The 14,912-nt window shown below is 50.8% G+C and overlaps 1 protein-coding gene across 1 annotated transcript; it reads left to right on the top strand.

Annotated features, from left to right (window-relative positions):
• The first annotated feature begins 609 nt into the window (after positions 1-609).
• Positions 610-7,122, top strand: LOC112397229 (NUT family member 2G-like). Its single transcript, XM_024741332.1, has 8 exons — positions 610-761; positions 1,676-1,782; positions 2,073-2,784; positions 3,742-3,870; positions 4,917-5,089; positions 5,370-5,508; positions 5,653-5,815; positions 6,328-7,122. Exons 1-8 carry the CDS (start codon positions 610-612, stop codon positions 7,120-7,122), a joined length of 2,370 nt encoding a protein of 789 aa, XP_024597100.1.
• Positions 7,123-14,912: the final 7,790 nt, after the last annotated feature.

The raw sequence follows: 14,912 nt of genomic DNA, 5'->3' as shown, positions 1-14,912 counted from the left end.
TGTTTAGATTCTAACTTGTCCCTCTTTACTTGGATCCTGACCATCTGATGAAGCAAGTCACTCTCTGGGTCCTGGTCTTGATTCTTCTCATTCATGCTACCAGGCAGCAGTAGTCCGTGCCCAAGCCTGCAGGGTGGCTTCAGAAGGAGGTAAGCCTATAGGCAGGGAATGTGTTCTCAGAGACCCTGCCATCCCTCACATCCTTCGGGTTCACACGTGACACTTCACTGTGAGCACATAGTTGGACTGAAGTAGAGGGAGAAGAGAGCACTGGACACACAAGGACATTTCACCTGGGGAGACTGGGGAGCCTGAAGAAACCTGAGACTGCACTGGGGAGGAGGGGTCATTGGAGGTAGATCAAGAGGAATTGCCCTGGCTATGGAGAAAGGATGGCAGCAGACAGGTTGATTCTTTCTAGAAAGGAGACAAGCCACTCTGAAATGTGTGTGTAAGGATTTGTGTGATGTCCTGGTGGTGACACAGGGAAGGTCATGAGGAAAGCCTAGACCTGTACTATGTTCCTGAGATACCTGAAGCTTGCCTCACCATATCTTTCAAAGGGATTTGAACAGGAGCCTACTGTATCGCAGGGGGCCCTGGGGAGAGATGGTCTTGGTGAGAAAACTATTCAATGGGGCTGTGTGTGGCCACACCTGTAGTGAAGTGTCCTCTCCGAGAGCTAGTCAGGAGGTTACTGAAATGGCCGCAGCCCACACCTCGTCCACTCCTCCCAGCCCAGAGATCACTTCTCAGTTCAGGTAACTGTTGCCTTGGATTCAACAGGGGATGGGCAACCGTGTAACTTCAGCCAAGAGAGGGCTCAGGTTCCTGAGTTGCTCTGAATTGTTCTTCCTTTTGTGGAATCGCAGTACTTCAGACCTACTTCATCTTGTCCAGTATCTCATGGTGGACCCTCAGGCTGCCTTGAGAGGAAGAGTTTGTTCATATTTTATGTCACTCCTTCATGGGCAGGGAACAGATGTGGAGTGGGGTTGTTTCGGGTGGAATGACTATGAAGGCTGCTTCCCCTTTTAAAGGGGGAAGGAGTGTAGCCCAGGGTCAGAAAGACGTTCTGTATTATTACTAAACGTCCTATGACACCTGTTCTGGTTAATTAGGTGCACCGTGGTGTGTACCTTGTTCTCCTGAACAGGCATGTGTTCCAGAGAACTTGATCACCGTGGCAACTGGCTTATGCCTGCTTCTCAGATTGTCTCTCCGTTATGGGGAGCTGGAAGGGGAAGGACCACAGGCAGTCTGTACTCTCACGACCAATGTAACATAACAATTCCCTGGCCCTTGTTTACTCCTCTGCAGCCATCACTGGCTGTGAAATGACAGAATCTAAGGGACACGTGCCTACTTCTCAGACCACCCCCACCTCCTAGGAACAGAACTCCTGAGTGATGACAGTGACTTTGGGCACCGGGAAGGGGGTGGCAGGACCTGGCCCAGGTTACGTACCTGCTGTGGGTTGTTCTGAGATGCGGGTGCATTCTGGGCCAGTGTTATGGGTTTGTATCAGGATTCCATTAGAGAGATATTTACCAGCATTTTGTTTTGTTTTGTGAGGCTAGGAAAGAAAGAGGGGATTTATACTGAGCGTCAGGAAAGGGAGGACTGAGGAGGAGGTGGGGCCCTAATGTTTTACACAGTGCCTTTGGGTGCCTAGAACTTACCTTGCAGGAGGTCCCTACCTGCTAGTACGCCGGCTGAGGGGCATTTCTCACAGAGCGGATGTGCACACAGTTCCAGGTCTTGGGAGACAGCCTGTGAAGCGTAGCTTCCAGGGGCTGCCTTAGGGAGGCTCTCCAAGTGAGTGCTTGCTGAGGCAATTTCTTCTCGGCAGGCAGGGGTCAGGGGCCTTGGTGGATGGGCGCGGGGTCACCAGTGGAATAATTCTCAACTGGAGGTCAGGGCATGAAAAGCAGTTGATGACACTTGCACGCTGCAGTTTCCCTTGTCCAGGTTTCTCTCACCTGTGGAGATTACACTCTGAGGCCGCAGAAAACCTCTGTCCCACTGGCCCATTCTCCTCCCCCATTCACTCCTTTCCTTTGCCTCAACAGCATCTCCAGTGCTGGGACCGGATGTCATCATGAACCCTGGTGCCTCCTTGTCTATTTTCACGGCAGTGCCCTTTCTTCCACCCATTCCTGGCCCCCAGCACCGGCCACCCTGGGGGCAGCACCTGCCACCTCCCATCACCCCAGCATTCCCTCCTGGCAGCAGCCTGCTGCCAGCTTTCCCCACGACACCTTTGGTGGCTAATGGTGGCCGTGGACCCAGTGCCCCTGGGGCTTGCAACCTCACTGTCCAAGTCAGGTCACAAGGGAGGCCAGTGGAGGCGCCCCAGACTCAGACCTTTATCATAACTCAGGGCCCCCTCACCTGGAGCGCTCCAGGAGGCCTCAGTGGGAGTGCTGCATGTCCTGCACCCGTATTCGTAACAAACCCTGCGATGGAGACCATTGTGACTGCTCCAGCTGTTGGAGTTACTCAGGCTGGCAAGGGAGGCTGGACCCCAGGCTTTCCTCCTCAAGCTCCACCACTAGTTGCCCAGCTGGTCCCTATTATTCGCCCAGTGAACTCTGGCCCATGGCCACATGGCACTTCCAGGGAGGGCAGCCTGGCCACCAACCAGCCCTACACCTCGCAGGGTGACTGCTCTATCCCCCAGAGCGTGTACAGTAACTTCCGACGTTGGCAGTGCCTCAAGCCACTGGCACGGAGATACCTTCCCCAGAGTCCTGATGCAGAAGCTCTTTCCTGCTTTCTCATGTGAGTGAATGCTCAGGGGGTCGTGAGCTTATCGGAGCTTTTAGATAAAGAGGACCTGGGGATGCACTCGCAGGTTAGGTCTCTAGGGATACTGGAAGCAAGGTCTGAGAGCGATGTCCATGCTATGAGAAGGCACATTGTCGGTCATATGGGTGAGTCTGCCAGTCCATGACATCATGACTGAAATGTGCCTTATCTCACCTGACCCCACCACCCTGAGAGTCTAGCCAACTTGCTCTTCCATGATTCTCATGGTAATATGGACTGAAGACTTGCAGTCAGAGAAGGTCATGCTGTACGGTGAGGAGCCAAGGAGTGGATGCCGCAGTCTCCTGTGGTGCCGTCTCCTTTCATACAGGACTTGAGTGTACGTGGCCGGGGGAGGTCACTTCGGAGGAGGGGGAGGAGCGCGGGGCCCAGGAGAGCGCTTAATGCACGCCTCGACTTCGTTGTTGTGGAGAATTCCACTAGGAACAGGGTGACAGGAGAGCTCTCCTAAGGGCGTGGGCTCTGTCCCACTAGAGCTGTGAGCCTGGCAGGCATTTCCATCCTAAACCTCCGGTCCCTCCTAAAAAGGGGACAGTCACACTTCACTCAGAGGACCTGGCAGAAGACTCCTTGGGCTAATCTATGAAGTGTTAGCAGATGGCCTGGCATATGCCATGCCTCATTGATGATAGTGATTTTTCTTACGAAAAGGCAGCCTTGAAGAGGAAAAGAGCTCCCCAAGGCACAGTGTCCCAGCTGTAGCCTGGGAGTGGATGGTCATCCTCGAGTGAGTGTGAGGCGGTGACAGCAGTGGCCGGGAAGCCTTGTCTTTGCCCTCCCAGACACCTGCCTCTCACCCTCCTGTTGCTCAGTCATGCTGTGTTGAGTGATGTGTGGTCCACATTGGCAGGTGGGGTCAGGCAGGTGGGGGCTGGGCTGGACACGGAGACTGACCCCAAGGTCTTACAGCCCAGTGCTTCGATCCATGGCCCGCCTGAAGCCCACCATGACGCTCGAGTGGGGACTGTGCAGGGCCGTGCAGGAATGGCAGCGCATAAGCAACTTTGACCGGATGATCTACTATGAGATAGCAGAAAAGTGAGTCAGCGTCCTGGGCCCAGGGGCTGCATGGAGGCTGAGGGGACTGGGTGAGGGCAGTGTCTGGCCATGGGGATGCTCATCAGAGAGGACAAAGGAAAAGGGCTGTCACCAAGAACAGGGGCCCCGCAGCCCAGAGGACCTACTGTCCTCCAGAAACCCCTCCCTCACCTTGACAGTTTGGGTATTATGTCCTTCCTCCACCAGGAGCTCTGCCGTCCCCTGATTTTGACCTACCCTTGCCTTGACATGAAGGTCTCAGGACGGGGCAGGGTGAAGCTGTGAGTCCAGTAGGGGTCCAACTCCGGCCATATGGGCTGGGCCGGAGAAAGAGCTGCACCCGCCAGCCTGCTGCTTCTTTAGTGGTAGGTGGCTGGCGGCCACTGACATAGAATTGGGACCCTCTCTCCTCATGAAAAGTGGCCTGAGTGGGTACCCTGGCATCCCTGAAGAGGCTGGGGAAGCCAGCTGTCGTCAGTCCGACGGTCTCTGGCCCTTCCGTTGTTGGCTCCATGGTAATCCCCTTGGTTTAACAAAGAAAAGCAAACAAACGAGCACCTCTCAGAGGAAAGGAATGCCTCTCCTGTAAGCTCAGCATCCACGTCGTCCAGCCTCTCCTGGGCCCTGTCTCCAGGTCCATGTTCCAGGACTCTCAGTCCTAGCCCAGGGTCCTGGATTCGGGCAAGGACCCCTGTGGGGAACACATGCCTGTTCCAGCCTCTAGGTGTCAGCCCTTCATGTGGTTCTGGATGGGGACGGGGGGCATGAGGAGGGTGCCCCCTGGGTCAGCCACGTGTCCCGTTGACCTGGTTCAATTCAGCGACCTGGGTCGATGCTGTTGAATGGCCTCCAGTGCTGGTGAGGCAGGAAGGGTCGCAGATCTTGTATCAGTTCCAGGAGCAGCTCTCTGCTGTGGACAGCACCTCACAGGGCCTTGACAGCCTCAGGGCACATCCTCTCCCAATCCCTCATTATTGGCTGCCTTTGTTGGGCTCCAGAACCCAGGCCTTTTTCTCAGGGTGGCCTGTGCCTCCGTCACCCCCCAGGTTCATGGAATTTGAGGTCGAGGAGGAGATGCAGATTCAGAAGTGGCAGTGGATGCAGTGCGCGCAGGACCTGCCTCCTCCAGCCCCACCGAAGCTGGATCCTCGGGGGCCCCCAGCCCCGAAAGTGGGCCTTCAGCCAGGCACCCAGGTTCCCACTGGAGTTGAAGGCACAGGTAACAGTGGCCTAGGGTTGGCTACTGTCCCCACGTGGATCCTTTTCCATGAAGACAGGGGCACTGGTCTTTCAACCAAAACAGCCACCGAGACGGGGGGTGGGGGATGGGGTCACTGATTCCCTTTGTCACTATGGGGTTTTAACTTGGTCAGTTTTGTAACTACTCTCACACCTCCCTGTCAAAGGACCCCACACAAAGTCTGCCTAAGAAGTGGGCTTGATGGGGAGACCCCTCGAAAATTGGAGGTTCCCCACTTCCTTACTTGTGACTCTCTTAGATGCCCCCCTTGCCTCCCCTCTCCAGCAGTGCATGAGGCTTCAGGTGGTCCTGACCCCCCTACACCCACAGCAATGTCCCCCAAACAATGCCCTCTCCAACGTGCGCTCGGTGGTCAGGAGGTGGACTTGTGCCTCTGTGTATGTGCTCTTTTATGTGTGTATGTGCATGTGTGTGTGTGTGCATGTGTGTGTGTGTGTGTGTGCTGAGCATCCCCGCCTTGTGGAGGAGAGTGGGGTGGGTCTCTGCTTTTCACTTTCCCTCCGGGTCTTCTTGTCTCACAGGCTACTCCTGGCCAAGGATGCTCACAGCCTCTTCTTTCTGTCCGAGGTGGAGGCAGTCATTCACCCTCGATTCCTGGCAGAATTGCTTTCCCCAGACCCACAGCTGGATCTCTTGGCCCTAGTGGAGGAGCTGGAGCAGGAGGAAGGGCTCACCCCCGAAGAAGTGAGCCAAGGGAGGTAGAGGGACACTCAGGGAGCCAGGGGACCCTAAGGGAAGGAGACCCCAGGGGACAGGGGAACCCAGATGACCCAGGGGAGCCAGAGGATGGAGGGATCCCCGGTAGAACAGGGGAGACAAGGGACACCCAGGAAGACCAGGGCACGGAGGGACCCCAGTGAACAGGGGAGAGGTAGGGCCCCAGAATCGGAGGGCCACATGGCGCTGTCCATCCCTCCCCTGCCTGAGAGGCCTGGCATGGGGAAGGGCCCGTTCTGGGATGGGTGCAGTGCAGGGTGAAAGGAAGGAGAGGATGGGGAGCTGGGAGGGGAAGGAAGGGCACAAAGCCTGGAATAAGGTGCAGGAAGATGGCAAGAATGCCACAGTGTCTGTATTTGGATTCAAGTCCTGGGGTCCCCCGTTCCCTCCTCTCCCCACAGGGCCATTGTCCCACTGCCCAGGGCTCCTCCTCTCACACGTGTGTGTGGAGCCAACACTGTCCTCCTCCCTCCTACCAGCTGGTGCAGAAACGACTCCTGGCCTTGAAAGAGGACGAAAGTGTGCGGGAAGCCCTGAGTCACAGTGCACCCGGAATGCGCTCAAGTCCCTCTGAGTCCGACGCTGGCCAAGGTGCCCAGAGGCATGACCAAGACCCCCATCTAGGGGTCAGTGATGAAGCCTGCCCATCAGAGATTGATTCTGAGGCTCCTCATAGGCTCATCCAAACAGACACTGGCCTGTGCAGGCCCAAAGTCTTTGTTCCCTCTCGAGGACGTCAGGAGGTCTCTCCATACCAGGCCGGACGGCCCTCCCCTCCCCAGGGTCAAAGGCGCACTGCCCCTCTACGGGAACCCAGGGATGCGTCTGTTCTCAGAGAGGCCTCTCCTGTTCGGGACGCCCGAAGGCCCAAGGACGGGTCCGGTGAAGACAAGGTGAAGCTCCCTGGGATGATCTTCGTTGTGGGCACTCAGCACAGAATGCGGCCTTTCAGTCTGTCCCAGACTCCTGCCCATGCCTCAGGCCTGGCCTCCCCTGGAGGTTGGGGGGCTTGGAGTGCTCCCCACGCCCCCTCCCCTCAGAGAAGAGGTCTCAGCCCAGCTCCAACAGCTGCTCCCAAGTCGAGGAAGTGGGCTCTGTGTGGACGCCCAGCCGCTGCTGAGAAGCTGCCCATCCCCTTGGCTCGCCTCGGGGTGTCTGGGAGGCCAGGTTTGGCTCTGGGGCTGGCTCAACCCTCACAGCTGAGAAAGAGAAATCGTGACCCATTTGTCACAGAGAGGAGAAGGAAGAGGAAGAAGAAGCACTGCATCCAGTAGGGGACAGCTGGGCCGGCCCTCCATGGCGGACTCCAGGGGAGCCTAGGGGCTCCTCGTCATCTCACTGCTGACCCTGGATGATGTGGGGGGAAGGGAAAGAGGGCAGGACCACCAGAGAGGGGAGAGGGTGCGGGATTGTGGGGGGTTAGGGAGGTGGGTGTGGCCAGCTGTGGGTGGGAGCAGGACCTTTGGAGTTAGGCATATTAATTGTGAATAAAGATAGTCTTGGTGGGAAATGCTCTCAGGCCACTGTCATCTTGTTCGTGTTGCGCTGCTCCACAGAGAGCGATCCAGAGAGGAAGGAAGGATGAGGGAGGTCACAGGAGCTCTGGATCTACAGGTGACCAAACCTTTCCTCCACATAGACAAGGAACCCTCAGGCTGCTGGCCTCACCCCACCTTCCCTGCTGGCCAAAGCCTCTTCTGCTTCTGAGTTCTGATTCCTTCCCCAGGACCCAGGCGGGGGTTGGGACAGCAGAGACTCCCTAATTCTCCCTCCTCCTCCCTGAGATCTTGACAATCACCTTTATATGTTTCTATGATTTTAACTACTGTAGATACTTCATGTGAGTGTCTATGACATGTCCTTTTATGAGTGGCTCATTTCACTTAGCATAGTGTCTTAGAGGTTTATCCATGTTGTAGCATGAGACATGCTTTCCTTTTATTTCAAGGAAGGAAATATTTCATTGTATTTATAGGCCCCATTATCCGTTCATCTGTTGATGGACATTTGGGTTTCTTCACATCTTGGGTATTTTGGATAATGTTACGATGAATGTGGGTGTGCAAATATCTGTTTGAGATCCTGCTTTGAATTCTTTTGCATACAAACCCAGAAGTGGGTCTGCTGGATCACATGGTGGTTATGTTTTTAATTTTTTGAGGAAACTTCATATTGTTTTCCACAAAGGTTGTCCCATTTTACACTCTCACCAACAATGAGAAAGATAGCCACCATCAAGAACTTGGTAAATATCCATCTTATAAAAATGTTTATGCTTTTAGCACAGCTGTAGATAATCACAATTATGTATAATAATTATATTTGGGTTATATATGGTGTCAGGCAAATCATATTGCCTTTGCCTTCTTCTTTCAACATTCTTACTTTAAGAAAAATGGATATATTAGATGTTCATTAATCTTTTAATTATTTATAATTTTGCATTGTATGCATACATTAAAAATAATTTATCAGTTCCCTTGTTGGTGAACTTTTATAAATTATAATGTGACAGGGTAATCAGTTCCAGAGGAAAAGTTTTTCCTTTCAGAACTTTGAATATTTATTCCATCGAATATGGCTTTTGTTACTGTTTTTTCAAATTATGCCATCAGTACACCCTTTCATGGTGGGTGATCAGTTTCCTTGCTAATTGTTTTTTTTTAAGATTGTATTTTGTCTTTTGTGTTCTCCAGTTTCTTGACGTGTGATTAGTTTCAGGTTAAAAAAGTTTATCCTCCATGTGATCTATTTTGCTTCATTAAGTGATAACACATTCTTTATCTCATCTAGAACATAATATTATCTTTTTCAAATGTTACTTCTACTCATTCTCTCCTGTCTCTACTTCTAGAACCCTGGATATATGTATATTAGACCATCTTATATATATTCTCTATGTCTTCATCAGCTTGGACGACTATAACAAAATGCCATAGATCTGGTGGCTTGAAAAACAGACGGTAATTTCTTAACTGTTCTGAAGGTTGGAAGGCCAAGATCAAGTTGCCATATTCAGTTCCTGGTGAGAGCTCTCTTCCTACTTTTCAGATGGTTGTCTTACTCTGTCCTCACGTGGCAGAGAGAAAGACGGATCTCTCTTGTGTCTTTTCTTCTAAGGGCACTAAACCCATTATGAAAGCTCCATTCCCATGACCTAATTACCTCCCAAAAGCCCTATCCCCAAATACATTGAAGGTTAGGGCTTCAACATAAGAATTGGTAGAGGGGATACACGTGCATAGCATTCTGCCCCTGGTACCCAAAATTAGTGTGTTTATTGTATGCAAAATACATTCATTCTATCCCAACAGCCTCAAAAGCCTTAAGTCATTCCAACATCAACTGTAAAATTTAAAGTCCAGAGTCTGAGCTAAACACCATCAAGATCATATATGGGTGAGACTGGAGGTACTATTCATCCTGAGGCAAAATTCCTCTGTAGTTGTAAATCTGTGACCCAAACAAGTTAAGTGTTTCCAAATACGATGATGGGACTGGCATATAATAGACATCCCTACTCCGAAAGGAAGAAATAGGAAAGAAGGAAGTGATGAAAGTTTTCAAGCAAGTCCAAAGCCTAGCAAGGCCAATCCCATTAGATCTTAAGGTACGAGAATAATCCTCTTTGGTTTGAGGCTTTGCCCTCCAGGCCCACTGGGGTGGCAACATCATCCCCACAGCTCGGTGGGGCAGCCCCACTCCTTCAGCTTGGTGGGGTGCCACCCACACTGCAGCTGTCTGTAGGGCCTCCACCTACACCATGACTCTCTGTGAGGGTGACAATCTCACACTTTGAAACTGAGGCCCCCTGGGCCTGTGGTAGGATTGACAGACCCGATGACCTCGGAATCACCTTTGGGGTCTTTCTTCCCTTTTCTTCAAGAGGAGTACACATTCACAGCCGAATTGCTCTAGTCTTCCATTCTGTAGAATCCAAGAATTCTGACAGCCTTCCCTCATTCTGCCTGGCTGTCTCTGTCCCCTTTAGTTCAAACTGGCAGTGTCCCTGCTGGTTTAATCCTTCTCTATTCCTGGCCTCTGCTGAGAGGACTAATTAAATTAATAGCACACCTGCTACACCCTTCGAGTTTTCTTCAGAACAGGCTTTCTCACTTTCAAATATGGATAGGCTGAGATGTTTCCAAATTTCTAAGTTCTGATTACTTTTTACTTAACAATTTGGTCTTCAATTACTCTCTCTCCTGATGTGTTTTACTGTGAGCGGTGATGAGGAATCAAGCTACTTCTTCCAAACTTTGTTCAGAGATCTCCTCAGATGAATATTCAGTTTCATCACTCACAAGGTCTACCTTCCAAAAAACACTAGAACATAGTTCAATCGAGTTCTTTGCCACTTTATAATAAGAATAGCCTCTCCTCCAATTTCTAATAACGTGTTCCTCATTTCTGTTTGAGACCTCACCAGAATAGCCTTTAACATCCATATTTCTATCTGTTCATGATTATTTCTGTATTCTCTACAAAGATGGAGATTTTCTCTCCAGTGTGCCTCTTTTCTTTCTGAGCCATCGCCAGAATCACTTTTAATAGGTAAGGGCTGGAAGGCATTTATGGTGATCTCAGCTTTTTTTTAGCATGCACTTTAAATCTCTTTCAGCCTTTACCTACTCTCCAATTCCAAGGCCACTTCCACATATTTAGGTATTTGCTACTTCTTGGTACCAAACTATGTCTTAGCTCAAGGGACTATAACAAACTACCACAGACTGGGTGGCTTAAACAACAGACGTTTATTTCTCACAGTTCTGGAGGGTGCAAAGTCCAAAATCAAGCCACCAGCAGACTCTAGGTCCATAAACTTCTCATTCATAATTTCTGACCGTTTCTTTTCTGTGCTACATTTTAGCTAATTTTTCACATCTATCATCCATGTCATCCACTTCCTCTTTATCAGTATCTGAGCTAAATTTTTCCCATTCACTTTGATATACAGATGTGTGATGTTTGTTTGTTGAATTTCATCATACACTATAAAATGTTCAGTTTCAATGGTCAAGATTTACTAACATAAATCATTTTTACTGTTGAAGACAGAACATTCTTAACTGGAACTGGCACTGGTAATACAAGTGTATGATAGTGAATACAAGCCCAACTAGTACAGTTTGGTGCCACTCCTTGATTTGGGTTAAGGTGCCAGCACTTCTGCCACCTTTGCTTTTGCACCATCAGTACCTATGTCAACACAATTGTTCCAGAGTAAATCATGAGATTAAAAAAGTTTCACCAACAGTTTGAACATTACAGCATCATGTTGTTTGTGATCAAGCATAAAGAGCATCAATATTATCTAGTGCTAGTACTTGACAAATTCAAGGAAAACAGCAAACACAGTCATTTTTTGTTTCCTTTCCCATTTGAAAAGCTGCAAGCAACATTTTTTTGCCCTTTAAAGGGTTCATATGTCTCTGTTAAAAATATCCCATTCTTCTCTCTCTTTTTTTAAATTCATTAATTTATTTATTTGTTTTTAGCTGCATTGGGTCTTCGTTGCTGTGCGCAGGCTTTCTCTAGTTGCGGTGAGCAGGCTTCTCATTGCGGTGGCTTCTCTTGTTGCGGACCACGGGCTCTAGGCGCACAGGCGTCAGTAGTCATGGCACACGGCCTCAGTAGTCATAGATCGTGGGCTCTAGAGCGCAGGCTCAGTAATTGTGGAGCACAGGCTTAGTTGCTCGCCGGCATGTGGGATCTTCCCAGACCAGGGATCAAACCCGTTTCCCCTGCATTGGCAGGCGGATTCCCAACCACTGCGCCACCACGGAAGTCACAATTCCTCTCTCTTTAAACGTAAAGTGATTGGCCTTAAAGCAGTGCTTAAAGTTTACTGGTACTACAATCCTTGTTCAAAATTGCTCCGTGGCATAAGCCACAATGCAGTGAATTGTTGACACCTCCAAATCCCAGGGAGGCCCCTGAGTGCTCTCTCAGGAGGAAATTGAGGTCAGGTGTATCTGATGGCCTGTGTGCTCTCTGTGCTCCTTGTGATGTGTGGGGGCTCTCAGGTGAGTGCAGTGGGTAGACTCATGGACTCTTAGTCTTGGCTGGGGGAGACAGCACTGTTGGGTTTATTTTTCCACATTTGCCTCCTTTTGTGTTGCCTTTCTCCCAGTTGCATTTAGCCTGATTAGAGGGAAGGAGGAGATGTCAGTAGCTGGGCAGGTGGTTCTCCAGGAGCAAATGTCAGGGACAGTTGTGTGGGCAAGATCCCTAGGCCCTGTCCTGGCAATCTTGCTGTGCACTGAGCAGTCCAGATGAATCGGGTCCTTGACCAGAAGCCCATGAAACTTTTGGCAATCTGTGCAAAATTTGGGATCTGAGGATGGGCTTAGAAATTTTAGCAAGAATTTGGCGGTATCTTACCTTCGGGCTATTTAAGAGCCCCTGGTTTTGAATGGCATGAAGTACCAGAGAGCCTTTGATCACATTCTATACAGCTGTCCTGTGTATGGCCCTCCAGCAGCAAACCTTCTCTGCTGTGACCTCAGGGCAGGCCCCATCCCCCCCGAGGCTCCTGCCCTGTGAAACATGAGGGTGTAACGCAGGCTGTTTGTCAGTGCTTGGCTCCTGGCTTGCCTGACTCAAAGTATGGAGCATCTGTTCACCTTATACTGGTACCCTTCCCAGAATCAATGGGCTCACAGCCCAGACATTTATGCTGAGTCTGGGGGCAGCTGTGCCCTGAGAAGCCATGTCTTGTCACTTGGCCCAAGGAGCACCTCCTCAACGGACCACACTTTTCATATGGGCCTCCTGTTCTCATGCCCTCTTGTTTTGTTCTGAGGCAGGTGGTTGTGATGGCCAGTACTGTGGGGTTTTGTGACCTCAGAGCAGACACTGGAGGCTGACTGACCCCACAGAGGTGGACAAGGATGTGGCCTCAGGCGATGGGTCCCTTCTTGGGTTTCTGCCTCTCCTCCCTGACACCTGACCCTTGCTCTCAAAAGCTCACCTTTCTGTTGTAGTTGCCTCAGCAGGGGGCAGTGATGGGCTTTGCCCTGCTGACCTAGGCCCTCGGGGTAGGTGGCCACAGCCTGGCTTGTCACACACTGGGGAAATCCTACACTGGGGAAGTCAGGATGGTGCCTTGCTGGGCTTGGAACCCAGGTAGAAAGGTAGATGGTGTGGGTCTGAGGGACTGATGCCCCAGCCCCAGGACAGGTGATTTCTCCTGGGAGAGGTTGCCCATGGCCCCCTTTGGCCCCTCACCCCTGCAGAGGTGCTGATAGATGCCCCTGCAGGTCACAGCCTCTGTGCATAGGATCCGCCCAGTATCACATGAGAAGCCGGGCCCAGGAGCCTCGCTCTCTCTGAGAGCAGCTGGTCATCCCACACTGAGGGGCGTCTTCTCGGACAGAGGGCACATAGCTGACCTGCAACTGACCTATGGACTCTTCCCTGGGCTTTACCCCTGAATTTACCTCCATTCTTGTCTCCTGTCTCATGGCCCCTGCCTTTTCCTCCAGACATCGGAGATCTCCAGGCTTGGGTGGAGTATGGCATGTTGTCAAGCTCAGTGGTGTCCACCTCACCAGCCCACTGGAATCAAGCCCCAGGAAGCCTCTGAGAGAGGAAGACCAAGGACTTTAAGCAGACCAGGGTTAATGTTAAGGAGCATAGATTGTAAGATGAGGAATTTCACTAGTGTTTTCCAATCCGTAAGAAGAATGAAATGAAATTTGCAGAATTGAAACTTTCACAGACATCAAGAAATAGTAGTTTACAGGCCCCAAGAAATAATAGTTTAACAAGTGACACATTCACAGAATCAGAGAAAGGACCACCATCCACAGGGTGTTCAAAACAGGTGCCTAATCCCAGGAGTAGCAGCGAGGCAGGTGCTGGGCAACCTTTTGTACGTTTTATTCACCAAAGGGAACCTTGGCCAGTGATACCAGGGAAAGGCTGTCATGGTGAAGGTGCACTCATCTCCAACACCCTCACTTGAAATCAAACTACTGGCTGAAGAAACAGACTTGACAGAGACTTTGGCCACCTGGCCTGGTTTCTCCCTACAAAATGTCATGTTTCTCCAAGAACAGGGCACAATTTTCCGAAAGGACAATTGAAAGGAGTCACAATTTTCCGAATCATAGACTGCATATCTTAACGGTACAGCTATTACAAATTTGCACCTTTGTTTGAAGGGAATTGTTAAGTGGTGGGTAGGGAGTGATGTGTTCCAGGGAGGATTTGGGCCCTCTGGCTTGCAGGTGACCCTCTTATCAGACAGGGCAATTCTGCCAGTAATTCATCACTGCCTTCATTCCTCAGGTGGTAGGGATACGAAGGGATTAATAGGGGTGCGGGCAGAGGACAGCCCTCACTGACAGCACAGAGCCATCACCTACTGTCTCCTCATCTCCTCTGCCCGTATAGCCACCAAGGATGCCAGCTTCTTTCTTTCACAGCAGCTGTTGATAGCACACCGTCATCCAAGGAGTTCTTGAGCACCAACTTTGCACTACTCAGCAGCATAATGGAGAAATCAAGGATGGTCCATGGAAATAGCTAAGGGTCTTGTTTTAGGGCAAACGAGCTTATTCTGCACTATGTGCTTCTTAGTTAATTGGAGTTCGAATGTCCTTTCTTTTATGAAATGATGTTGATAATGTTTGGAAAATAAAAGGTTGGCAACCCCATGAGAAACTATGCTTTTATCTGAGTGGGGTTGGGGAGCAAGAGGGAGTAATGAAAATTATGGTTGTTGAAGTAGTGACAGGGCAGGGCTAACTTGTTCAAGACTGCCTCTCTGCAGGATGAAGGCCAGCCTTCCTCAAGTCTTCATGGACACTACCCATAGCCAGGGCTTATGGCTGTCATAGCTGGTGACACAGCCATGGGCCTACTGAGCAGTACAGCTGCAACCACAGCTTGGATCACCCCTGACCAGTAGGAGAGAAGCTGGGCCTCCCTCCTCCAGAGTGCTCGTTCCATGGAGAGGGACTGGACCTGGGTCCTGTGTGTCCCAGTGCTGGTTCTACTCCCTCCCCACACAGGACCTGGGCTTCTCTGATTATGCAATATAAACACCAGAGCCCAA

This window comes from Neophocaena asiaeorientalis, unplaced genomic scaffold (genome assembly GCF_003031525.2).
Source record: "Neophocaena asiaeorientalis asiaeorientalis breed wild unplaced genomic scaffold, Neophocaena_asiaeorientalis_V1.1 scaffold558, whole genome shotgun sequence".
In the NCBI taxonomy this organism is placed as follows: Eukaryota; Metazoa; Chordata; class Mammalia; order Artiodactyla; family Phocoenidae; genus Neophocaena; species Neophocaena asiaeorientalis.
This window is presented reverse-complemented; position numbering and strand designations above follow the sequence as displayed.

Coding starts and splice junctions, on each gene's coding strand:
- LOC112397229 (XM_024741332.1), top strand. CDS start 610: ATGGTCTTGGTGAGAAAACTATTCAATGGGGCTGTGTGTGGCCACACC. Junction 762..1,675: donor GAGATCACTTCTCAGTTCAG/GTAACTGTTGCC, acceptor TTGGGTGCCTAG/AACTTACCTTGCAGGAGGTC. Junction 5,090..5,369: donor CACTGGAGTTGAAGGCACAG/GTAACAGTGGCC, acceptor TGACTCTCTTAG/ATGCCCCCCTTGCCTCCCCT.